At 35.7% G+C, this 27,867-nt stretch overlaps 1 protein-coding gene across 1 annotated transcript in view; it reads left to right on the top strand.

The window, feature by feature from the left end:
- The window catches only part of CWF19L2 (CWF19 like cell cycle control factor 2), a 60,822-nt gene that overhangs the window by 11,999 nt on the left and 20,956 nt on the right, over positions 1–27,867 (top strand). The window contains exons 3-11 of the mRNA XM_014877638.2: positions 709–828; positions 2,214–2,321; positions 3,720–3,839; positions 4,956–5,049; positions 6,182–6,297; positions 6,584–7,290; positions 12,048–12,141; positions 14,912–15,001; positions 26,966–27,091. Of these exons, the coding sequence (XP_014733124.2) occupies positions 709–828; positions 2,214–2,321; positions 3,720–3,839; positions 4,956–5,049; positions 6,182–6,297; positions 6,584–7,290; positions 12,048–12,141; positions 14,912–15,001; positions 26,966–27,091 (1,575 nt within the window). The remainder of the gene's footprint in view (positions 1–708; positions 829–2,213; positions 2,322–3,719; positions 3,840–4,955; positions 5,050–6,181; positions 6,298–6,583; positions 7,291–12,047; positions 12,142–14,911; positions 15,002–26,965; positions 27,092–27,867) is intronic.

Here is a 27,867-nt window from a genome sequence, read left to right as displayed (position 1 = left end):
ATTGGATTGTTAACTTTACAGAATGTTTACATGAACAGAAGACTTTGAGGGCTTTAAGACACCTTTGAATGCATCCCAATTTCCGATTTCTTTATGCTTTGATACTAACTTTTTTTTAAGGTAGACATTATCTTTTATTCTCCAAGAGGAAAAAGCACTGTCATTCAATTCCAGCTTTAATTTCTACCAAATGCAGAAAAGAAAGTGCTATCAAACAATGATAGTCTCATGGGAAGAAATCTGTAGGACTCAAGACTTCATAGCAGTCTCATTTGTGCTCATTCACAGGAGAAGCCTTAATGGAGCCTGTGAATATCATGTCATATTAATGTGCAGGTAGTTCAACAGTGTAAAGATGTTCATTGATAATGCAGTGATACCTGAAGAAATAGGTTTGACCAAAATAAATGTAGTATAGTAGATTAGTAGATATTATCTGTTTAGTTGTAGTGCCTTACTTCCGGTAAAAGAGATACTGAGAGAGGGAAGAAAAATTGATTATGGATGTGAGATATGCCCTCCCTGCCCCTACCACCTCAGCCCACCCCTCTCCCCATAGAAGAGAGAGAGGGTAGTAAACTAAAAGATATTTGTGTGTGTTTTACCTTTCTGCAGTGTGGTTTGGTAAGTAGGTTTTGATTTTTAAATTGTTTTTGGTATATGGCTGATTTTGTTTACTGGATCTCATTTGCAAACATTTACTTGTAGGAATGTTCTGTGCAGAAAAAAAAGAAAAAGGATAAACATTCCAAAAAGGCTAAGAAAGAAAAGAAGAAAAGTAAGAAACAGAAATCTGAAAAGAAGGATGACTTATCTGATAGTTCTTCGGTAAGTAAGAAATTTAAAAATAATTCACATTACAGTCTTAAAACTTGAACCATTTTAGTCCCTGTGGGTACACATAGTAAAATTAAGGCTCATTCTTATAATTTTCTGTTGGGAAAAATTGTGGCAAAAATCGTCAGTTTTAATGTACTGAGTATTTAATCAATTTAAAATAGGCTGTTATGTGAGAGCTTGTGAAATTCACTCATTAGGAACTAAGGGATTTTTAATTTTTCAGCAGAGAGAAAATGAAAAGCAAAATCCTCATTCTGATATAGACAGGAAAATTTCATAGATACCCTGTAGTCTGTGGTATATGATAGAAAAATGTGTTTAAAATTGCAAATACTTGACTTGACTTTGATTTTAAGCACGAATTAGCTCTGCCTTTTTCCACAGATGTTTAACCATGGACACTCCCAACACCATGGGAGTTGTACGTGGGTCTGAAGGACTTGTACATTTGAATCTATAAGGACATGCCTTCAGATGGAAGGGCATTCTGACAAAACAGTGCAGAGACTGCATCTGAAATCTGGGTGCTGCCTTCTGGCCACGTTGTGGAAAACATCTTCCCAGCATTTTTGGTGCAAGTCAGGTGGCACTGTTAGTTTTAATTTTCAGTGTCGCTTTTATGGAGTGAAGGAACATCCGTTTAATGAGTTTTATTTTTCAGGGGTTAATACCAGAGCTAAACTATAATGTCAGTGTGGGAAGTAACCACAGGCACAAATGTCCCACATTCTCCATGGGAGTCACCAAAACCCTTCAGATCACAACAGGGACTCCTAGGATGAAGCACAATCCTGGCTGTAACTTCCATCCAAAGTCTTTTAGTCCTAAGACAGGTTCATATAAATAGCAAAGAAACTCTGTTCACTGCAGTCCTGTTGGGTTCAAGTGAAAAATCTTAGTACACTGTTTGCAAGTGCAAGTATAGGAAGCTGGATACAAAATTAGCAGGCAATAGCATGTACCATGCTTTATACTGTGCTGTGTAACTGATATAACTTTTAAAATGTGAAATATACTTAGTAACACATTTAGATTTTTTAAAGTTTTGTTTTTGTTATGTCATAAACCCAATTGGTTTTGTTTTTGTTCTGTCTTAATTTTAGCAGAGTTTTGCAATTAAACTGCCAGTATGAGCTAGTGTTGCATACTGTGATGTGCTTATGAAGTGGAATGTTTTGATCATGATGGAACAATCTTCTGTGGGAATATCAATATTCTGGTTTTATTATCAGTATTTTTAAATATTATACAGTATTATATTAGTAATCCTGATCTGCATTAATTTTGATTATCAATATAATTGCTAAGTATTTCATGTTATTAAATAGTGTGTTAAGGTATTATTTTTATTCCTTACATCAAACTCTTTTTAGGATTCTTCAGTTGAATGGGTTGAGTCCAATGTGTCACAGTCAGATGACACAGAAGAGGCTTGGAAGGTCAACACGGAGCCAGATGCTGCAAAAGAACCTTCCCTGCAGGTGGGCAGGCTCACAGCTGCTCCAGAGATTAATTCAGCTTGTGAAACGTGCCTAGGTTTCTTGGGAACACTTTTGCAGAGTGTTGAGCAAAACCGATTTTACAGGCAAATGTCTTTGTTTAGCAGTGTAAATGCTACTTTCCATTGATTGGAAGACAGTTCTCTACCTAATAGTTCTTAGTGTTTAACAAGGCACTGCTCTTAATGTTGCCCAGCACCAATTCCTTCTATCAGGTTTTGAGGCTCTTAAAAGTTAGTTGGTTTTCTTGAAGACATCATCTTAAAGGTCTTGATTAGATGTGTTACTTTTTTCTTCATAATTTTGGTGACTGTTCTACAATTGAGTAAATTGGCAACTGGCCCTAGCTGACCCTGCTTGAGTGGGGGTCAGATGACTGCCAGAGGTCCTGTGCACATCCACATTTGTTGATGCACATTACTTGCTGATGCAGACATAGGTATTATTGAGTCATTTGAAGATAGGTCATTTTTCAGTTCCTTCTCTTTCTTGGAGGAGATCTGAGGAATGGAATGTTGTGTTTCACCTCTGAAATTCTCTGGCATGTTGCCTAAAATAATTTTTAAATAACAAAGATAAAATGACATATGGCATCTGTTCAGATTGACAATTCTGACTTGAACTCTGTTGAAGATACGAAGATTCTTCTGCATGGACAAGTTTCAAAATAGATGTAATTTGGCCATTTTGGTTGCTATACTAGAATTATAGAATTGCTCTAAATACTTGCCTTTATGGAGTAATTGCTTACAATGTGTATGTCACTGCTTGCTTTTGAGGCTTCAGGTTTTACCTGTGTAAAGGTAGTAGATATGTCTAGGCTTTTAATTGCTACTTTTATTTAGTCTCATTTTTAAAATCTCCTTGATCTGACTTAGGTTTTGTAAATACAGTTTTCTAGCTGTTATTGTGGGTACAGTTCACAGAATTTAGATGTATAACTGTTAAGTTTGAGGGTGCAGTTAGTGTCTGGATATCTGAGGTATGAACTGTGCTCAGATACTGATGCAGATTTTGTATGCACTAAAGATATGTAAGAGATCATGAGATTAGAATTAGCCAAATGAGGTGTACAGTATTTGTTTATGCTAATAATTAGCAGTCTGTACAATCTGCATGTTTACTAAAGTCTTAAATACCATTGTAAATATGAATTTCATATTACAGGGAGACATGAAATTTGTTTAAGTATTAAAAATTTGGAAGATTAGGGTTCTTAAAATCATATTTGCTGTTCATTGAAGTATTTCATATGTGTTTGTAGGACCTATCCTGTTTATTGTCAGCAACATCTGTCAGTAGTTGCACTGGTTTGGTTTGGCACATAAGCCATGTTTTTGTTGAAATTATGAACACTAATTCCTTGTATTTATTTTAAAGAGAGAAGAATGGATGAATTTGAACTTCATGTCATTGAAAACAACGTCAGTAGCAGCTGTCAAAGGTGAGAGACACAAAGAAAAAGTGTTGGAACGACAGAAAGCTCAAGAACTTGAGCAGGTAGGAGGAATTAATATCTTAATTTTTTTCTGCCTTTTACTAAATTTTGTATGATGAATAAAGTAATAAATTGGTTCAAATATCTAAGTCTTTATTGTTATGAAAACTAATGCCTGATGTGATAATGATTTTAATTAAATTGGTCTGTTTGGATGGAAGGCTTCATACATCAGGCTTGTGGAGAAAAGCCTGTTAACTTCTAGGTAAGGAGAAAGCTACTTTTGATACTTCTATGTTCTGTTAGTAATAATGACAGACTGTTGGTCTGGCCTGCTCCATGGTGTGTGAAAAGAGCACCATTGTTTAGTGTGGTAAAAGCTTCCTTAAGCTGCTGTACTAAAGTGTAGGGTACTGAGGCTTGTTTTTCCCTTAAGAAAAAACTCAGAGCAGTTGCTCTGAGTTGCCTTTCATGTCTCAGTTGTTGGCGAGCGCATGGGTGACTCAGGGTCTGGCTGGAGAAAGGGGTGCTGTCATTGAATTAACTCTTTTTACATGAAGGAGTTGGTGGCTCCTTCATTTGTTCATTTATCTTGTTAATGCTACATAGTCTTATCTGAAAACATAATGATGCATTTTCTTTGCCCTGATATCTCACAGCAGGCTCTTTCTTGCCATTAGGTTTCCTAGTTAGCTGTGTGGTAGTGAGAACCAGAATGACCTGGATCACTGTTCTTGTGTACTATGCAGTGCCTTGGTTATTGTCTTTTGACAAGGGATTAATATTTTAAATTTTTTTTCTCCACTATTATTTTTCCTGAACATTATTTCAGAGTTGTTGGAGGACCATTTAATGTGGACATCTTAAATCACCAGCATGTATTATATGGTTAATGACAATTTATATGTATTCTTAATCTTAGAAAAGAATGATTTTTATAGACTCTCCCACCCAACTACTTGCTGTCCATGCAGGTTTATACTCCTGTGTTTTCTGCACCAGTGTCTGCTTTTTCTCTGGTACCCCAATGTGTACAACAGATCCTTAGACCATGAAGGTGGTGGTGGTGAATTGACAATATAACACAGACTTCACACACAAGTCTCTCAAAATTTATCAGATATTCTATAAAATACTAACCACATACTATGCACACATTAAAATTATTTCTGTTTTAGGCCATGCTGTCTGAGAGAGAGCTCAATCCCTATTGGAAAGACGGTGGTACAGGTTTGCCGCCAGAGAAGAATGAAGAAGCATCAGTTAAGAAAGGTGAAGAGCAATTTTTAGTAATAATCTTAAATTTGCGTCTCCAATTTCTGGACTCTGTGTTGCTAACAAATTACTCCTAATGTTGTTATAACAGGATTATGAATAATATATATTATTAATATGTAATAAAGTAAAATTTGGATGAAAATTCCATAGTGAATATTGGATTAGTATCATAGTATGTTGTTTTGCAGAATTTCTCTTCACTGGGTTTATCTTGAGTGAAGACTTGACCTTCAATTTCCTTACAGAAATTCTCCATTTTGAATTAATTAAAGAAAAGCATGATTTAACCAAGACAAGATAAATTGTTGTCAACTCATTTGGTTCCTTTCATTCCATTGCACAAATTACAGTTTTAAAGTATTCACCCACAGAAGTCTGAGTCACATCAAAATGAAGTACATTACAGATGCAGTTTGCAAAAAATAGTATTTCTGTAGCCTTTTCACTTTTTTCCTTACCCTGGGGTTATCCTGCCCGTTTCCAGCAAACACAGTAATAAAAACCTTTTTCACAATGTCATGAAACATTTATTATGTGGTGAGAATGGGCCTTGTATTCTGTCAACAGAGAAGAGTGGGGTCTGTGCTTTTTGAGAGTCTTTCCCTGTGGACAGTCTGTCCCAGAAACCATTAGTCTCATTTTAGCAGTCACAGAGATCAGAGATCTGTAAGAGTTGACAAGCATCAGTGAGTGTGTATTCAGAATGTTAAGACCACTGCTCGTTTCTCACATGGGAAGCAGTGGGTTACTCATTCAATTTCTGAGAAAGGGAATTCACTTGTTTATGTGTAAGGGGTATGCCCAGGAACGGACAGAATGTGGGAAGGACAGGAAGGTTCTTCAATGTCATAAAGAAACTCCACTTCTCATATGGCACTTCTGTCTTGGAAATCTTGTGATAAACTAGAAAAGCTTAAATTAAATGAGTGGTATTGCTGAGGTATAACCAGCATTAACTTATGAAAATATGTAATTGTATTTGTTTGTTAATTCTGTTTTTCTTTTGCACTCCTTCAGTTTTTATGATAAGTTTAGGTGAAGCTTTAATGTCACATACAGAATAAGGTTAAATAGAAATAATTTCTTGAGATGTAAAACTAAAACCTCTCATTGTTTTCTACTCTAGTTACAGTGGTAGAAGATGCTGGATTAAGTTGGCTGCGAAAATCGTACCAAAGGATGAAGGAGCAGGCTGAGAGAGAGAAGCGAAATTTAGAGGAAATTGTAGCTGAGAGATACGGGGTAAGGATCTTCACCTAAATTTTCTTCATACTAATAGATGCTTGGAAAAAATTACTTTCATGTCAAGGCACAAGTATGTAATGTGTAAAGTAAGACGTGAAAAGAAGCAAGAAAAAAAAGCCTCTGAAGCCTGTCTCGAAAGATGAAGGGTTTAAAGCTACCCAGCCCTTTACATATTTTTCTTGTTAAATGTTTTTAATATATAGGATCTTACAGCAAATTTTAAATACTTACACAATACACCATGGCCATAAAAGTAGTATGACTTTTTTGTTCTTTATTTTAGTCAATGGAGGTATTTCAGTCACGATTAGAAGAAGCTGAAAAAGCTGCATCCAAAAAGGAAAATTATCATAGAAGTGGAAGATGGAAGAGGACTGACTATTCAGAAAGTGAGAAAGAGAAGAAAGACAAGAAAGAAAAGGTGACACGAGATGAAGATGATAGAAACAGACACTCATTTGGGGGCTATTCTAGAGAGAAGTATAGCAAGGGATGGGCACAGGAAGACAAGGGTTGCAAAAGAGATGGGCCAAGAGCAGACCAGGAATGTGGACGCAGTAGCATGGACTCAGTATTAAGGGGATACAGCTCCAAAGCAGAAAAATACTCCAGTGAAAAACGAAATCAGGAAAAGAGTTCATCTCTAAGCAACTTGAAACACAAATTTTTGAAACCCTCTGAAGATGATTTAACGTCTTACAGTGTATCCAGAGACTCCAAGTTAAAACAGTCCTCTTCCAAGGAGGACTCAGCTCATAGCTCTTTGAGCAGCCGTTTCCAGAAACCCAGTGAGGATACTGCACTGTGGACCAAAACACACAATGAGAAATTAAAATCTGATCAAAAATCACTAGGTACTAGGGAACAAATTGATGGCAAAAGCTGGAAAAGAACTCCAGGTGATGAAAATGAGAAGTCGCAACAGGAGCATGCAAGCGATACCCCTGAGAAGAAGCAGATTTTATCTGACAGTAAAACATCATTCTCTAGGTATTTTATGAACATCTTTACTTGGTTTTTATTTGCTGTATTTTTCAAGGCAAAATATAACAAAAGCTCTGTCTCCTTTTTGACAGTTATAAACACTGATTATATCAGATCTCTTTAGTTTGGAGGAGGAGTCTTAGCCTTCAGCTAAGGGCATCTAGATGAAGTAAGTTAAGCAGAAGTAGTTAACATCCCCTACCTCATCTGTCTCCTCAGCACATTTGAGAATTGGAAATGATAAGTTATTTTCTGCTTCTTTCTAATGTTAGTTCACACTGCAGTAAAATTAGCCTCTTAGGCAAGAAACCTGCAAAATATCTTAACAGTCATTGAATTTATAAAATACGATCTTGAAACGTTAGAAAATGCTGACTAAAAACTGAAATAATTAATACAGCAGGGATAGGTTTGCCACTTGTGAGATGAGCTCAGGCTAAAGTAGTAGCATGTGAAAAATAGTAGAAAGTATTTAAGAAAGTGCGTTTTCTCTGATGAACAGGAAGCATTGATTGGAGTGGGAAACACAAACTTAATAGGCAGCAGGATTTTAATTTTCTGTGACTTGCTTTTGCGAGAGACAAAAGAAAGAGTAGTAAGGAGAGATAAGAAAGTTGTAGAGAACTGACCTTTTGCTCTGCTCAAGGTCTCCTGTTCTCCAGTATTAGCAGCTTGCTGGTTCTTCCAGTAATTTGACTAGTGTGGTTGTTACTACCAATCCTTTCTTCAGATCTCTCCAATATTTTGTAGGCATATGCAAAAGTATTTTAGAGACAGGGTGATTTTATTTAATTGCTTGGGAAAGCTGAATAAGTAAATATTCTTGGTTGGAGTATGTAAGAAGAATGATACAATTTGGTTGAAAAAAACATTTAATGAAATATGATCAAATATAATTCCTTCTTTCTTACATATTTGTATCAGTTATTTGCAGAAAAACTTCTTATAGCAGGGTTGTGAAGTATTTATTTCATTTATAATTATTCCTACTTGTAGTACTTATATACCTCATGTATAAGGTATTTCCAAAGAAAAAATGTACATTAATGAGTACTGCATGACTAACCAGAAACAGGCATCTTAGTCTACACAGTTCTTTTTATTTTGTATGTTGGGTATTTTTTCCAGATTTTATAGAAGGCAATGAAATTTGAATTTTCATTGATAGCAAAGATATAAATTATTTGCATGATGTTGACTTTATCTGTTTCTCTTTTAAAGCTTGAGCTTGAGTACAGCTCACGGCAGGAGTAGTTCCACATTCTGGCATGATGAGTTTGTACACACTATGTCCCATTCATAAGTGTTTGTCATGTCTTGTTTTATTGTTTATTTTATTGCCTAGGTGCTGTTTTGCTGGAAATGAGAAGTATATTTTTATAGTTGTTTTAGTTACTCTGAAAAAATGATCTGATATCCCTAAACTTGTGATGTATGAGACATTAGACATTCAAATTTAATGATCCTTTTTCTTCTCCTACATATTGGCCCAATAGTTATTGCACTAAAGTGCCTGGTGTTTACCAGTTAAATGCACTTTGTAAACTTCTGGTTAGAATTATCCATGTCGTGTCTGACATAAAGCCTATGAGATTCCTTCCCTATTGAGTCATGATTTGTCCATGACTTTGTTCAGGTACAAGGTCTGCACAATCCACAGTGGTTTTCTGCCTGCCTTTGTGGGGTGGGGATGGTGATGGGGCAGAAGGTGTGGAGCTGGTTGTTACTGTGTGTGAGGTGTGTTGACCCCAGCAAGCAGCTAAGCACATCCCAGCTGCTTGCTCATTCTCACTCCTGCAGAGGGAAACCAGAAGAGCAAAAGGAAGAAAAAACTCATTATTGGATAAAGGCAATTTAAGGAGTGAAGAAAAGGGACAACAACATGTGATGCAAAGGCAGTCAGTCCCTCACCACCTCCTGAGAGCAGACTGATACCCAACCAGTTTTTGAGCAGCAGCTACTTTTGAAAGCCTGCTCTCTCCAGGCTTGTCTTGTTGGGCATGACATTATGTAGACTGGAATAGCCCTTTGGCCAGCTTGGCTGTCCTGGCTGTGACCCCTCCCAAAGCCTCTACTCACTCCAGCTTGCTTGCTGGGGGTGCACAGTGAGAACCAGAGGAAGCCTTGAGGCTGTGTAGGCACTGTTCAGCAACAGCCAAAACACTGCTGTGTTATCAGCAGTCTCCAGAGAAATCCAAAGCACACCACCAGAGGGGCTGCTGGTCGCTAACTAATGAGTGGTTTAGGGTTGCTCAAAGAGTAACCATCTAAAGAATCAGCAAAAATAATATAATTTTAATATAAATCTATAGAAGTCATAAAAATGAGGCTTTAAGTTTGATGGTAGGTTTCATTCTATTATTTACTACATGAATGAAACATATAAAAGAAAACTGAGTTAAAATTGATTTGGAATGTTTTACAGAGTCTGAAGACAGAAAGGGGTTAGGGGGACCCTTCCATTGAGACACAAGGTTCTGAGCAGACCCTTGCTTTCTAAACTCCTCATGGAGCTTAGGTGTGGCTAGAACCAATCTTTGTCTCAGACTTGATCGACAGTTTACATGCCAAGGATTACTCCTTTCAGTCCTTTTTTTTGGTGTGAAATTATGGTGATTCACTTTTTTAGTTGCAGGTACAAAACCAGTAACTTTTTAAAATTGCCACATATACTAAGTGCGCTGGTAATTGTAACTGTACAAAGCTGCAAATTCTGGGAAATGAGATTTTGTGCGGAAGTGGTTTACTTGCTCAAGTTCAAAGAATTCAATTATTATGGTAGAAAAGATAATTCTTTTCCTCACAGAAGAGAGCTAGATGTAGAAACTGTTCAGCTGATATTTTCTTTTGCATGTGTTTTGTGTTCTGGTGCTGTTAAACCCAATTGTGCATCTTCTTTGATATTTTAATCATATTTCTTAGCCAATGCAATTACTTAGCTAACTCATTAGTAAAGTGAGGATTACTTAGGCCTGCAAAACCATATAGCCTCTGCTTAGTGACATAACTTATTTCCACATTCTTCTAAGATGACTTCTTAGCTCCTGAGATTCTGAGTGTTTTGAAATAGTGAATAACTTATCTTCCTGTTTCCTTCAGTCAGAATTATTTTTTTTTCTTTTGTATTGTGTTTTGTAGAAAATTCTGGCTTTTGGAACATTTCAGGTTTGGATATGTGCAGTAGATACCTGTTCAGAGTAATTTATAAGCTGCTGCTTTCTTTTTCTTCCTGAAGTTTCAAGACCTGTAAAATACTCTTTTGGTAGTTTCGTCAGTCACAAAAAGTATATCTTTGAGGTGAAGGCTTGAATTAATAGGTGTTGCCAGTTCAGTTCCTCATTTCTCATGCTGAAAGTATGGCTTTTAAATTTTATCTTTTCTAAAGCATGGAGGAAGCTTCTTCAGCCTATAAATCAAAGTGTTTTTGACAGTTATGACACAGGTTAATTAAAAGTGCTGATTGGATGTCCAAGGGATCTCCCCAGAGGAAAAGTCCATCAGCTAGTGTTTGCTGGAAGTCACACTTAATAATGTGACTGCTTCAGAGTTTAATTTGAGACAAGATAAAAAGCAAATCAAAACAATGTCTCAAGTCTCAAAAAGTTCCGATAATGATTCAAACACTAGCACCACTTAAAAAAAGAATATATGAATTAATAAACACCTTTTGTTCCTTTTTCTGAAGTAGTCTGCCTTGCTTTGAATGATACAGCTTAAGGAAAAATGGGAACTTAATCTTTGAATGTTTTGTTTCTGATGAAATTAAAGTAAATTCTGCTGAGTTTTGGGGGTTTGGATTGGACATCTTGAAAATGAAGAAAAGCAACTTCGGTAATTTTCTCAGAACTGGGGAGATCTGGTGCTTAAAGAGGACACCATTTTAAAAGATTTCCCATTCTTCTAATCCTACAGGGTTTAACCATATCAAGTAGTGAGTGAATTCTCTCTCAAACAGCAGGAACCAATATCATAACTACTCTTATGTACCTTTTGTATTAGATACTTTGCTTTTAGAGTTAATTGGTTTTAGTTTTTCCTAGGGTCAGAGAACAAGAGCCAAACTTACTTGATGTGTCTTTGCAGCATTTCCTGGGGTCCTTATTTAATAAATATAATAAAAAGTCATATGCTGAGTTTTTTTATATGAACATCAAGGTACAATACTCCTTATTACCAGCTATGGCTTCTCTAGGGAGACTTCATATTTTTAAAATGGTGTACCAGTTAATTTTCCCTGGAAACTCTACTGTATTAGCCATAACATACTCAGATGCAAACATTGTACTATGAGCAGATAAAGATGGGAAAAGAGATAATTTTCAAGAGGTGGAAGGCATTTGACAAACAGAAATGGGTGATTTTGCAGAAGCTGAGAAGTAAAAGTGTGGCCAAAGCCAGAAAGAAGAATTGGAGTGGGTTGAAATAACTCTTTCTGTTTCTCTTTCCCTTGTTTTTTTCCTGCTTATACCTGCTAGTGACTTTTGACTGGTTTTGCATGCTGGGAAAATGTTCATAAATAGTGCTTTTCATTTGAGTTGATCTCAGAAGTAAAAGGAAACAAACCTCTTAAAAATTTTATTCAAGCTCTTTGATTTCAGAGTCCTTGGCAACTTCTGTCTGCAAATACATTTTTATAATACTTCGTTTTCAATTATTTTGCCAATAGGAGCATATGTACAAGTATAGTAGGCTTATTATACTTAATTACACAGGTGAATACTGCACTGTTTTTCTGCAGCTTTAGTGCAGCTGGTGTTTTACAGATCATCAAAGGATGAGCCGCCTCGGGTCCTTAGTGAAGAGGAGATGAACAGACTGGGAGCGAGGATTGTGAAAGCAGAACTCATGGGAGACACGGTAATGGCTGTGAAAAGCTGTCATGATTTACTGCAATTTTTCTTCAAATCTCACTGCAATTTAATTGTTCATTCTTTTTTTAAAGGGTATTGATTCAAGCAAATGAAGACTTGCGAAATGTGTAGGATTTGAAGATACTGCTTTTACAGTAATTTCTACTTTAAACTCAATAGTTCATAGACAGAGTAGAGGATTCAGGACTATGGGCTTTTTAGAATAAATAGCATATGTAAAACCAGTTGTTCTCTGCCCTTTTTATAGTATTTATTGTCTTTTTATTAAAAAGGGAGCAGATGAAAACTACAAAGCTCCCTGTCTTTGTTGCAAGGTAAACAGTGTCTGGAGCTTTACTTACTTCATCAGCTTTGTCACAAGTTGGTGCTTATGGTCCATAGCTCTGCTGTATAAGCAGGCTTATTAATTATGTTATGGAAATTGTAAAACTGAAAGGAATAACATATGCCATTGCAGGCAGCTCTGTGCTGAGAATAGCTGTGGAATGCTTTGTGTTCCTAACCTAGTTGAGGTTTGTCTGTGGAGCTGGGAGAAACAGCTGCACGTTTAACGTGGCTTGTTCAGCTGGCTACCTGAAGGAACAAGAATTTCACTCTTGTGCAACACTAAATTTGGAAGTTTATGTATTTTATATATTACATTAAACATGGCTGTAATGAGTTAATTCCCTTCAGCAGTACTGTCTGGAAGTTTCAGTTATAACAAGGTCAGAGTCTGTTAGTTTTTAAGCTGTGTTTTTCAAGTGCTTGGCTCTGAATAGTTGCTCTTAAGGAACTACTTCTGTATTTTTTAGAAGCAAATGCTATCGCTGTGGGCTTTTGTATTTATTTTTTTAAGATTAATTTTTTACTGCACCTGTTTAGTTTGCCTCTTATGACATAATATTTACACCGAAATCTGCGTCTTTATGAAATAATAGATAAATATTGATTTATAGTAATATATAAAATGTGTTATGTCTCCAAGTGGTAAATTAATATTTCTCAGGTTTGTTTTATCATTATTGCTGGACTAGGACATGGTGTTGATCCTTGTTTAAGTCCCTATCAGATAAATCAAATTGTGTTGGGAGAAAGTGTTCATTTTATAAATATTTTCTTTTCAAACCAATTTTATGTAGACTTTAGACATAGATGTGGGTATGTAGCTTTAAGCATTTGAACAACAGTACCTTATGTGGAAATCCTGTCCATTTTAGATGTTACAAGCTTCAAAGGTGAATTAAAAGTGAAGTTACTTGAAGCAATGTATTTCCTACTAAGGTATAGTGTTAATGATTTAAATAGATGTGTCCATATGTTAATCTCTAGTTTTCTTAGTTAATACTAAAAACATACATTAGTGAGGAAAAATATGTTTATAAAGTAATTATATGATAAATTTGTGAGTGACTGGTTTAGGGGAAGGTTTTCCAAAGACCAATGGAAAGCAGCAAAAATTTGTAAACTTCTTTTTCTGATACTGCTCAGCTTCAGTAGCATTGCCTAAGGAAAACTTTGGGCACAAATCTGATCTTTTTCTTTTCAACCTGATAGGAACTGAATGCAAGTGATTTGATGAAAAATATACACATATTCTGTGGGGAGAGTATAATTCATTTAATATTCTATAATTTTGTTTAGTTTTGACACAAGTCATGTGGCAGAAACCAGTACTACAATTCTATTTTTATTTTTATATATACAGTTTTCTGTATATGCACTCTGAATCAGCTTAGTTAAAAAAAAAAAACAACCAAACTAAAACTAAACAACAACAGTTTAAATAATAAAATAGCTAATGTAATATATATATCATAGTCTTGTAGCATTTTAAGTATTTTTCATGGTGTTTTTCTAATCAAATTGAAAATGCAGCTTGTTTAAGCAAGTTCATCCTCACACACCAGAACAGATGGTTATGTGATAGCATGTCCTGGTGGCTGGAGCTCAAGGTTGGCATGTGGGCCAAATGAATTCTGAGTCTATTTTGGTTACTGATTTGCTGCCTGCTGTTGATCAAATGACTTAATTTTGGGGCAGCAAGTATGGGCACGATGGTTGGAGTCCAATTAATGAAACTGGCAGAGGGGTTAGAGTGTAAATGGTTCTATTCTTTATGGGTTGATAGGTTGGCAATTCCTAGCAATCCAGGATATTCTGAAATACTTGTATTTAGGCAGATGGATAAGGGAGCAGGAGCATCAAGACCAATTTGCACAAGACTAAATAGTTCTTATTTGTTACCTCTTGTACATTTTAATTCTCAAAATAAGGTCTGAAGTGTAGAAGTTGGACATGGAGTGTAGAGAGATGTGAAATTTCATAGCCAAAATTTCTGAGAGATATTTCCCATGACCCATAGAGCTGGTGCATGTGTGTAAAGCTGTGTATGTGTGTGTATGTGTACAAGAAAAAAGAAGGATATTGTGTGCTCAGGCTTCCTTATTTAGCTTCCTATACAGAAAGTAATATCTATGCTCAGTTATACAAAGCATTCATTAGTAGAACTTAATAATGTTTAAGAGTATATTTTCTGGTCTTTTTATGGTAGTACTTATACCTGTACTTCAGATGCCTCTATTCTGAACTTTTTTTTTCGTGTTATATCCTATAAAGAGTTGTGTGAATTATATTGACATGTTTTCTTTAGTCTTTTGTGTCATTAGAGTTTAAAATGATATATCAGAACACAAAAAATGAAATAAATAGTTCATTTTGATATAAAAATCTCCTAAAAGTTCAAGATAGTTAAACTTTCTTCACTTTCTTTGAAGGATTTAGCTTCAAAACTTCAAGCAGAACTTGACAATGCTCGCAAGTTGAGAGAGACTCAAGGACAAGTTCCAGCAAAGGCTGGCAGAGAGGTAAGTGGAAAAATATTTTTTTTTCTTTGCACTACCGCCATGGTATGATAGAGGTAGCAGCTGAATTAGAGATTATCAGATGTACTTAGGAACATTAGAAAGTTTGACATCAGGCAAGTGACTGCCCAAATGGAATTGTACTTTTTGCTGATAAACAAAACTTTCTCCATGGTACTTCAGCAAATTCAATGGGGTTTTTTTTTACTCATAATATTTCCTCAACAAGGATATATATCTTCCATTAAAAATGAAACTGATATGTGCTGGCTGTTACATAACTGCTGTCTCTGAAAAAGCTGGCACTTCAAATGTTATTCATTTTGAAGAGTGGTATTTAAGAAATGTAAGAAAGCTTCTTCTGTATCAACACTGATGTAAGGAAACAGGGTAAATATCTTAAGTTATGAGCTCTGTTCTAATGATGGACTGGAAGCTCTCAAGCAAAAACTAATATTCTTATTCAATTTGACCCCAGTTCCACAGTGAAAATTCAGCTGCTAGTGAGCTGAGTTTGAAAAGCCACTCACTCTTTTTTTTTGTCCAAAAAGGCTTCGTGTCAGACCCCATACACCACCTGGTATTTAGTCTTTAGAAGATAAAGTAAACTGAATTATAATGTGTGGTCTCTGCTGACTACCTTGTGACGATAGTATTTAAGTCTCACACCCTGAATTCACAAGAATTTAAAGTTATGAAAGCTCTGTGTAGGTAGACTCAGCTCCATTGCAGTGCAGTTCTTTGGCATGTTTTTCATATATGTAAAAAAAACCTTAAATAAAGCAGACTGGAGTTGTGTAATTACAAAGGAAAAAACTCCATTCAGATTTTAGAATTGGGAATAAAGAGCATGATATGGGTGGGCCTCAGAAATGTTGGTGGACACCTATTCCTTAGGTACTGAGTTACGGATAATAATTTTGGCCAGGCCTGGTCTTCAACCATATTCTGATTTTTATCTTAATTTTTAATTAAAGAATTTTTACGACTAACAATCATTGCAAAAATACCAAATGTAAATATTTATGAATATGCTTTGCCTGTGCCTCTTTCCTGGCTTTTTCTAGTTGTATTACATAGTGTTTGAGTGTCAGAAGTTCAGCAGAGCTTACAGTTTCTCTGTCCTAAGCCCTATCTTTGTGATGCCAGGGTATTCTTACTGATTTTACAGCTTTGATTTGGTTTTGACTTCTGGGACACAAGCAGGATGTGTTTGGTACTCCTGTATATCAAGAGCCAGCTGTGACACACTGTGTGTCTCAACAGCCCAGAAGTTCAGAAACCATCCCATAACACAAGGGAAGCTGATTTGTGAAGGTGTGTTTGACTCTGCAGGACTCAGCCTTTCTGTGGCATAGACCACCCAAGCACCAGCCTCAGCCACTTCAGCCAGGTGCATTGCAAGTGAGGTACCTGAAGCAGTTTCCACAGAAATGCTTTTCCAAATGGATATCCTATGGATCCCAAAGTTTGATAGCTTTGCCTCCATTATCAGTAACAAACGTGAAGCATTTTGTTTCAGGCAGATCTGTCTCTGCTTCTGTGGAGCAGCATGGCCAATGTCATGCTGGGAGGTCCAAAAATGTGGCTTTGCCTGATTTCAATTTCTGTTGGGAGAGCTGGGGAGATAAATCAGGAAGCAGTGAAGGCAATTTTGAATGCATCTCCCTAGGAAGTTTTTTTTCTTAATTAATTCGACATGGATCAATTTCCCAATTCAGTTCCCTGCGTGACTGACTGAAGACTTATGCTAGTATAAGAGAGGTGTATGAATGGCTGGGGTTTGTACAGAGGACAGGATCAATTATTTTGATAGAGGTGCTGGTTTATTCTGCCTTAAAGTGATGGAGAAACTACAGACTGAAGAGACTATAAAGTGCTAGCTTAAATCCTATTTTAATTTTATATAATTTTATTTTGTTTGTAAGAGACTAGAGGCAAATACAGCTTTTACAGTGTGATTTAGTGACTAGTTTTGTAATTTTTTTGACTTAGACAAGAATTCTACCCCAAGCAATCTCATAAATGTGGTTGTGAAGTATATACACTGATGTTTGGAGTTTAAAAACATTGTGTTTCTCAGGTGATATATTTCACAAGTGTCACCTTGGATAGAACCCCTCTGTTGTTCACTGTAGGCTGCCTTAAGTATGTAACCCTATCAATTTTAGTATGAATAAAGTTAAATTATCTGTTAATGGAATTTGTCTTAATGGGTATTGTACTTACATGCTTGAGCCACATTTAAATTGTGCTTGTTTTAAGTTTGAGCAGGAGGCAACCTTCAGGGTCTGTGGAAATCAAAAAACTTTTGATTTAATTTGGGATAGAAGGAAATGATGTTTATTTTCGGATGCGTATTGTCTAATTTGTCATGGGCATTTTGAGAAAGCAAGGCTGCACATTGAGTCCTAGTGAAACTGTAAAGAGAAGGCTGCTGTGCCATAGGGTTTCTGTGTTGGGATAGGTGATGATTAGGATACCTATTGAATGTAAGGAGATGGCAGAAAATTGTGGAGACTTCAGCATTTAGAAAACAACTTCCATGTGTTCATAGTTTACCTCTTAAATACAGTTTGTATTTCTGTTTTGAAAGTGCTACACAGCTCTAGATTTTATTACATTGGTTATGAGGATGTCACCTCTGCCACTGTCAGTACCAGTCACAACTGATATAATTTGTACTTTCATTCAATATTTTTATTTAACGAACTATATCTGGAATATTAACACTCCTTTGAGGCACGTAATTTGCAGTACAAAAATTGGAAGGTAAAAGTTTAAATGAGGAAGAGGCAGAATATAGAATATATCCTTTGGAAGGGACTTAACATGAACATCTAGTTCAGCAACATGGTGGTGGATGAATATAGTATAAGAGTATGCATCTTTTAAAACTGTTTGCAATCCCAAATGAAGTACGGCTTAAAAGAAAAACTTCTCAACCCTAAGTTTTTTTTCTGTATTCCATAGAACATAATTAGTATGCAGGGAACAGAAAGTAGTCTCTGCTGAGCAAATGCTGGGAGACAGTTTTCAATAATGATGAATTACATTTGAAAGACAAAATCAATAGAAAATTGAATGAAAGCTGGAAGATGGTACTTTAAGCAGAATAACATGGTAGGGCATAGTGTTACTGATTATTTAAAAGGAGAGAGTTCTGAAAAATAGAAACAGCTATAGGCTTTTCTGTTATGCATTTGGGAATATGTAGGAAAAATATGAATTATTTAATCACATAAAATCTTCATTTGAATAACTGAATTTCTTGTGGAAGTCCTTCAGTCTTTGGTTAGTATGAGTGTTTTTCTGCTGAAGACTATTCAGTGCTTCTGAAGCCTCTTGGCCATAGGAGATATCTGTAGAGTAAGACTTGAATTTTGGCAGGCACAGAATTTCACTTTACAATGGCCGACATGATGCTGCTTTAAAGGAGAGAACCTTTTCTAGGCTACCTGTTGCATTTGTAAGAGTAATAGACTCCAGGCCATTGCTTGTGCATCTCAGGTGAAGTATATTTATAGCACAGGGAAAAGTTAATTTAGTGAGTTTTATGGCATAAGTGGGGCTCATCTTTTAGTGAAAACCTTCGTAATATTAAGAGTTTCATGTACTTCAAGTGCTTCTGCTATTTTTATTTAATTATTCTTCTTGAGTATAAATAATAAGGTTGATTATGTTTCCAACACCCCCTATCTGAACACAATTTTTGATGTATTGAAGGTCTGATGTTTAATTCGGATTCCTGAGATTCATTGGACTCCAGACTGAGGGAGAATTCTAGGGAAACTAGCTCAATATAAATAATATTTTTAAAATTCTTTTTGAAGAACTAACACTGGTTTTTAGAAAAGAAACTGAATGAAACAGCTTGGTTTAAATCTCAAATCCTACTTGTCTGAAGGGGGCCTACAGAGAAGCCAGAGAGGGACTCTTTGTTAGGAACTGTGGTGATAGGACAAGGAGTAATGGCTGCAAATTGAAAGAGGTGAAATTTAGGTTCGATATTAGAAAGAATTTATTTACTATGAGAGTGGTAAGACACTGGACCAGGTTGCCCAGGGAGGTTGTGGGTGCCCCAGTCCTGGCAGTGTTCAAGGCTGGATTGGACAAGGCCTTGAGCAACCTTGTCTAGTGGGAGCTGTCCCTGCCCATTGCTGGGGTTGGGAGTTGATGATCTTTAAGGCCCCTTCCAAACCCTTAATAGTCTCTGATTCTGTAAAACTGCATCCATTGCATCCCGTTGTATATGGTTCTGCATTAGGAGACACAGGATGGAACATGCTGGATCTTTATCCAGAGGAATGATTTGCTGGGCACTTACTATCCTGAGACAAGTAAACCATGTGACATTAGCAGTAAGTAGCTGAGAGGAATCAGATGTGGAATAAACCTGAATAATATGATAATGATAATGATAATGATAATGATAATGATAATGGGGAAAACAAGAATGTATGTTTCTTTTTAATACGTTTTCAAGATTGACCTGTTCAGAAAAAGCCTAAAAATGACAGTGATTCCCCAGAGAAAGAGACAGTTATCTGAAAGTAAGCTGGTGTGTGTCTATACATGTGTATTTGTGTATATGTGTGTATACATGTGAAATTTAGATAGTGATCAGTACTTCGGAGTAAGAAGTGAAAGAAAGAAGGAAAATAATGCTTCTGATGTGTGTGGGTATTTTATTTAAAAAGAAACCAAGCCAGTGCTAAACAAACACAAAGAAAGCAAAAGCCAAATCACCCTGAAAATTAACATTCAAAATTGCAAGTGTGCCAGGTTGTTTAATTTTAGGTTTGGGAATTGAGACTATAAACACAGATATTTTTCTGCAATGAAAATATTTGGTTGTCAAAATCTACCTATAATATGTTTTCATAACTTTCATTCTGACTTAACCAGTGCAGAACCTAAATACAGCTGTAGGAATGCTTATAGACCTACCATATATAAAGAATGCTTTGAAAATTATTTAAAATTGCTTTGCAGAAAAATATAGCTGAGACACTTACAGAAACTAGAAGGCTGGGGATTGGTGATCCTCACTAAATGCACAGTAAAAATCTGAGATTTTATGTGGAACTTCAGATGGTGGGGAGATGCAGCAACAGATTGCACATTGCTACTTACTCTCAGATGTTTTCAGCTCATCATAATTCCTGATTCCTGCTGTTCCATCACACTTGAATCTTGTCTGCAAGATGTCTGTGCCAATCTCTCTTCAGCAAAAGTTTGTTTTCCATACAGACTTGGCTAGCTCTAAATGTAACGTGGAATAATGAAGGGAGTATAATTCTGCAGAACAGCTTTCATATCATTAGTGCATACATTTAAAAAATAATAGGTGTATGCTGTTATTGATTAGTATATTTCCTGAATATTCTTGTTGATGTCAGTAAGAGAGGATTACACAATTACTTAAGACAAAGACATATTGAAGTGGCTTATCTTCCTGAATGTAATTTATAGGAAATTGGCTTTTGAAGTTAAAACATGTTGGAGAAATTGTGTCATTAATAAACGATGAAAAATACCTTACAATTTCAGTGCATGTAAAAAGTATAAAATGCCAGAATGGCTAAAACTTCTTAGAGTTCAAACTGAGAATACAAAAGCTTCCAAGTATGCTTTAACACCAGAGACAAAAATCATATCCAAGTGCCATGCAGCACTTGTAACTGATGGTGCCATTTTTTCTGGCTCTGTTTTTCTTCCAACACCATGTTAAATTTCTACATATTTTTACTGCTTAATTTACCTTTTCACTGTGTTAAATCAATTGATAAGATGAAATAGAAATCTGTAGACTTAAGAATCAACATGCTGCAATGCTTCTCTTTTTGTATGGTCTGAATATGAATGTTTTGTGTCAGATGTTCTTGCTGTGAAAACAAGCCATCTAGTCATTACATTTTTACAAGTTTTCTTACATCTCATGCCTAGAGTGGCTCATTGATGTGGCTAAGTGACTAACCATTTCAAAGTGTAGCTAAAAATTTAGGGTATCAAACAATATTTAGAGCTTTTTTTAAAGTTGTATTTTCAAGGCTATGTGGCTTCTTGATATCCAGTATTATTTTAAAGTTAGACTTAATTGCTTTAGTTTTTCCCATTTCTTGGTGCATCACTGGATAGACACATTACAAGCTGCTGTAAGTTACATGTTACTGGTTTCAGTTTTACTTCCACAGACTGGCAATATGACTCTTACTGAATTTTACTTTAGATTTGTGTGTGTGGCCATTCTACTCAAGGCATGATATTCTGATCATCCTATCTTAAAAGTGCTCCAAGAAAATAAGTACTGAGCAGAAACAGAAAGATTTCTGCATGCAGGGCTGATCAGAGGCATTCATTGTAAAGAGGAGATTAATAAGGATTAATAAATTACTTGTTCTGAGTCATAAGAAGTTTAACCAAAATAACCTTTTTGTAATATAAGAACAAAGAATTGCTGAATTTTAAGGGACAACTGACTTGATATCAATAAGAACAAATGGAAGTTTTTTATATATTGTGTTATTAATGGGTGTCACTTACTGGCAGAGAGAAAGGCTAGAGACCAAATCCTTTTCCATGGTTTGGAGTTTTTGAGGTTTTTTTAGTTTCCTGTTTTACATACAAACCAAGCACTACCTGATACAGATGCTCTTCTGTAGAATAGTTCACCTCTGTGTTGCAGCCTGCATTAGATTTTCTAATGCTTCTCTTCCCTGTTAAACACAAGGGCCTAATTATGGCAGTCAGACTTTCTGATCTTGTAAAACCTTTTTAAAATCCCATTACTGTGTTAGCACCTTTTGAATGTGTAATAGTGACTCATTAATATATTTATGATGTCTTTCTTAAAACACTGGATTTTTAACCTAGTTTTTAGAAGTTTGCTTTTGCTTTCTCCCTTGCTTCCTGCTGCTAATTCTCTTAGTATTATCTTTTTTCTGCTTTAAGAAACCCAAATCAAAGATACAACATGTATACATTGGACTGCTGTTATAGACCTCTGACCATTTTAATCTTATCTTCCTGTGAGATGCAAACCTCAGTCTTGCTATGGAGAATGGTTAACCTCCTGATTTTTATAAGTATTATGTTGAAGGTTACTGTGCCACTATTCAGAACAAATGTTAGAACCCGAAGGGGAGCATAGATGCTTTGAAACCTGTTACTCCAGGTTGGGAGTGAAATGCTTCCTGAGTATGAGACATGGTGCCCTTCAGAATAGCCAGCACTGAAGGAGGAAGATGCTCTTTCTACACGGGATTTACTCATCCTTTGGGTAACCAGTGATTATGTGTGAAAGCAACTTGAGAGCCTAAGAGAAGGGTAACTGGAATAGGAGGAGAAGGAGCAATGGAAGAGAACAGGAGACAGTGGATGGAAGAAATAGCTGAGTCCAGCACTCTGAGAAGTGCTAGATATCTTTTAGACACTTACTGATACTATAAAGTAAGGACAGACTTTTCCAGTAGAGGAGTAAGGCAATATTCAAAGCATTTCCATTCACTGCAGACTGTAGGGGAAAGGAAACAGGTGGCAGGCTTAACACAGCATCTGATTTGACAAAGCTTGCATTTGGTTGTGGAGTTCCTTGCTGAAGACTGTTCCTTTGTTATTCCTTCATTACACCGAGCTTGTACTACTTGAATGTAGCTCTCAGTAAACATTTGCAGGAAGCTTTCAAATCTTTTAGCATCCAGCTTTTTGTTGGCTCAATAATGAAAAAAAAAATTGTTTTTTTTTTAGCTTTAGTTGTTCCCCACAATATACTGACTATTAAAATTTATTATATTCCCTTTAGCTATTAGCATTGAAAAACAGTACTAATTCAGGGGATTTTATCTCAGATGCTGGGCCTGATTACCCCATTTGTTCACCTGCTCCAATGTCTATTCCTCAAATTAAGCTGTGCACCTGGTGTGGCAGAGGATTTCCACTTCCTCCTGCTCGATTATGGAACAGGGATAATCTCTGGAGAGTTCAAGAATCTTTTTCAGATCTGTCTCTTATTTATTTATGTATTTAATTTAAAGCTTTTATCTTTCAAAACCAGACATGTCTTCTTATTTTCTTCAGTTGAGTGTTAATTGCTGTATAGCAGTTTGTACATTTGGTGAGAGCAGCCATGTACTTTGCATATTTAATTGGCCTGAAGTAAAAAGTCATGTTCCTTAATTAATGGCAACAAACAATTCCCCTCTCATTCTGGAAATAGACACTATTTTTATTCATTTCAGACTGTAAATTACATTGTTTGTTGGAAGTTGTAATCATCACATTGATGTTGGAATCATCAGAAGATTCAGGGATAGTGACTAAGCCTCTTATCCAGTTTCAATTTTAAATTTAACAATAGGTATATTAAAAGTACTTTGATATATGTTTTTAAATTTATGTTGTACTTAAAAGAAATATTATTTATCTGATCATAATTATTAATGAGTATTTGTTATATCACAGTGACTACATTGTGTTACCATATACCATATCATACAGTCATGGGAATGCAAGTGTGAAGAAAATATCAATAGATAAAAAGAGAGCATTAAGTAACTCTTACAGTTAGACTGATATCCACACTCCTTTGAAAAATCTATTACTTCTGTGAGTTGTGGATTTTTCCTGCAAAGGCTCTTTCTCAGTGTTGTGTAGTTGTTCAAGTGTAGAGAAAGTCTGTTTTTTAGTATACTTGTGTGAATTTGTCCATTACAAATGTTAGAGATGCCGCCCCAGAATTACCAGGATCAACCATTGGCACATTTTAAAGCTTTTTATTGTATTGGCTGCATTCCATTATTTTTGTACTGAGACTAAGGGATACAGTGTATGCTAAAGGCTGTGGACATTATATATTGGAATTTTTTTTGGAAGCTCTAGTGAAAATCATTACTTCATGGCAGGTAATTTATAAAACTCTTTTTACTTATATTTCAGTTTAAAGATGATTGCTAAAGTTTATTCTAGTTTTTTTTCTTTCAAAAAGTTGTTGAATAAAATACAAGGAATTAATATATAATTCAAATGCCACGTTCTCATAATGCTGTAACCACTTGAGAATCTTTTTCTATCAGAAAGCTTTTTGCTTCTGATGTGTTTAGAAATAGCTTTACTAATTATTATTAGATTCTCCTAAAAATAATTTTTTTGCATTAATACAATTAACTTTCTGTTATGCTGTATTTTTAAGTCAGTTCTATTTAGATAGGGTTTTGAGTTCTGGATGTCTTTACCTCTAATAACATCTTTAATCTTCTGAATAATCATGTTTGGTTTGCATCCATTGGATTCATTTTGGTTCCTAGTATGCGTTTGCTGTTAGTTTCTAACATGACTTCACATTACTCTTCATACTGTCCATAATTATTTTATCCTTTTATCTGCTTCCTTTAACCTCTCTTGGAAGGACCACTTCTATTTTTTTTGTACTTTGTATTCTAAAGCTAAAAATTACTATAATTTTTTGCTTTTTTTTTTTCCGTTCTGGAATAATAAATCTAAATACATTGTAGTCAATATTACATGCTTTGTGTCAGGACTCAGGACTCTTGTAAATTAGGGAGAAAAAAACCTCAAGCCCTCATAAAGCAGACAAAACCTTTCCAGCTGAAGGGTTCTGACCCAAAGAATTCAGTATGTACTATATCTATTGCTCCCCTCTCCATTCCCTGTCCCTGTCCTAACCTGTTCCATGGTTCAGATCCAGAAGATACTCTCCTGCTGCTTGTCACTAACATAACTATATGCTAGTGTGTAAGCTTGCAAAAATGGGAAGAAAAAGAAAGTGCAAATGTTGCTTGGATCTAGTATTTTAGAGCCCTTCTTCAAAGGCAAAGAAGGTCTGACACATAGAACACCTTGTGAATTCCATTAACTTTTGGGAATATAACAGCCTGCACATTAATGACATCCTTTTTTGAAATGTCTGTATTAAGAATTTTAGTGAAGACAAATTTTGAGATGGATATCTTTAAAAGGAACTAAATATTTGTAAGTTGATATAACTCTTTGGTATTTACTCTTTACAGTGTTTGAAGCACTGCTGTTGTAATGACTATTGCTTTAGTGATTTGTATTTTTTAAATGTCGTGTATATAGTGAGGTTAAAGTTTAGCGATTGAGAATGGAAAAGTTCATCCTTTTTCTTGTCTCAGCAACACAAAGGTGTGGGGAAGGAGAGGCATGAATTTAGCATCCTTTTGGAGACTCTATATGGGCATTGGGTACAAGGAGCTGAATGATTGGAAAGATGCTCCTGACTGGGGATTTCACATAAACAGGACCCTTCAGAAGTGGCTACCTGGTAGATTATTCACTGAAAACTCTAAAGGGTCTGCTGTGTGGATTTGACTAGTCCTCTTGGGAGAGCTTTGTATCCCTACCTGGCCATGTAGGTATGGTGAGTTTAGAACAAGGTGGAGTTTTTTCCTCTAAAAAGGTCTGTGTCATTTCAGACTAGTTAGCAATGCTCTGGATTTTTGAGTTTTCATGCAATATCTATGGTTATGTGTTCAACCTCCAAACTTGTAAAGTTACCCAGGTTTTAAAGGAATTGTGGCATTTGAGAAGTTTCCTGTGATGCATTCTTATTGATGTTAACTTCATCTTTGCTTTCTGTATCTGCTGTAAGGTTTTATGCCATAGTGATGACCTGAAAACATGGTCCCCCCAGTCTGGCTGTTTGTGTCTCAGTCAGTCAGCTGTGGCCTTTGTATCACATGACATGTGTGTGGTGAATGCACACAGCCTTTTTTTCTATTGGGATGAACCAGCTTCTCTCTCCCTTCCAAAAGGGACAAAAGCCCTTACCATGTGAAAAAATAATGCATGAGGTACAGGTTACAGACAGATAACATGTATCTGGCTGATTCTGGAAATAAGTTGTGTTGTGTTCTCTAAAAATATCAGTATTGTTATTGGAGCCAAAGTGGTGCTGGACATCTTGGTTTGCTTTGCAAAATGATATTTGCTGTTGATGTTACAGAAGAGAGAGGTCTGGCTTACCCAGACTGATTTTGGTCCGTAACTTATAACTTCATGTGACTTTCCTTGGAAAAATGTAATTAAGCTGTTGAAGTATACTTCAGCATCTACAGATTTTCCAGACTTTATTTGGGTTTCTGGGACAAGCTTTCCTTAGGCAAGGATGGCAGGTGGAAAGCAGTTTGGTAGAAAATAGCTTGAAATGGAGATTAATGAAGTTGTTTATAAGATTTGACAAAGGCTGTCCTAATATCATAGATTAAGTAGTGACCCCATTATATGCTCTAATTTAATCAAGTTATTTACCTAAACATCTTTGGAGTATAATGAGGAAGTTCACAGGCTTTTAAATTATTTTTTAAATTATTTTTAATATTTTGAATAGTGAAATACTTACTTTTTGGTGAAGAATTTCTGCCTTTTTTTTCCCCCCTGTGTGTGTGTATATATATAATATGTCTTTATTTAAGTTTGAGAACACCCCTATGAAGGGCTTTCAATGAAGACAGGTTCTATAACTTTTGGGGGGATTGAGTTGAGGGTGGTCATTTTCTATATCCCCAGTGCACAAAAGAAGTGGTAATGGGCTGTAGCTTTTCAGATGATTTTCAGGAATACAACATTATAATGATGATGGTGTATATCAATTCAGTGTTACCTGTTTAACTCTTCCAGAAACATTGTGTGTCTTCTGGAGATAAAGCTTTATGTCAAAAAACTAAAATTACAAACTTGTTTCTTTTAGAAAGAAAAGCTCAGCTTTTAACTAGTTGAATGTATTTTTAATACTTTTTCCTTTTTGAATGTAAAAAGAATACCTCACTAAGGTGAAACTGTCTGTTTTGAATTATATTGAACACACAAAATATAAAGAATCTTTTGCTTAATCTTTAGGATTTAAAACATTTATTTAATATGGATTAGGTATTTCTTTTGACTTGTTTGTACCATCTGTTTTAAAATATGTCTTAAAACCCGACACAGGCTTCAGGCCTTCAAGAAGATGAGCAAGTGGTCCTTGTCAGAACAGATGGAAGTGGAAGGGCATGGCCTGTGATGGGACCAACGGAGCCACTGGAGCCAAAAGGAGGACGAAGAAAGCAACAGATGGTAAGTTTTACAAATCTGAGTGTTGAACTGAAATTCTTAAATGATTTTGTAATTTTACTTTTATGATGCCATAATTAATGAGTATCTTATCAGAATGTCAATAGGTAGTTAAAAAGTTCCTTTTGGAAGATGATTGTAATTAAGTATTAGAGTACATATTTATTAAGCATATATTCAGTTTATTTTCAGATTGCATTTCCCAACGGATCACTTTATGGCTTATTTACATGTACGTTCAAAGAAAAGTTATCACAGTTTCTTAGTTTATATTACATAAAGTTATGCAAATAGCAATGATTAGCAGAGCTGAATATTTCCAAATTAAGAAAGATTTTCCTGAGATACTCAGGTCTCAGGGGCTAATTTCACTTTAGTTCTAATAAAAAAATATGACTACTGTTGATGATAATAATTATGAACTAATCTTTGAAACAAAGTGCTTTGGGGAGCAATAAGAAGCTTGGAAGCTGGAGCAGTGTTTTATTCTTAGGATATTTGCTTCCAACAGTAAATACAGCAGCACTTTGATCTTTTTGAGATAAGAGGAGGTGACACTACCTCATAATTCTAGCAAGCATTCTTGATTAGTAGAACAGATCAATTTTCAACACTGCTGTGGAGAAGTGAAAGACACGAGAGGGTGAGGAATTTGTTGTCATCCTCGTGTTGTTTGCATTTTGGAAAATGCTATCCTTTTTTATGTTAATGACCACTCCCTGTGCTCCTTCCGAATTTAGTTTAGTCCTATCCTAAGGGACATCTCTGTTGTCTTGTGC

This window comes from Sturnus vulgaris, chromosome 2, assembly GCF_052056855.1.
Source record: "Sturnus vulgaris isolate bStuVul1 chromosome 2, bStuVul1.hap1, whole genome shotgun sequence".
Taxonomy (NCBI): Eukaryota; Metazoa; Chordata; class Aves; order Passeriformes; family Sturnidae; genus Sturnus; species Sturnus vulgaris.
This window is presented reverse-complemented; position numbering and strand designations above follow the sequence as displayed.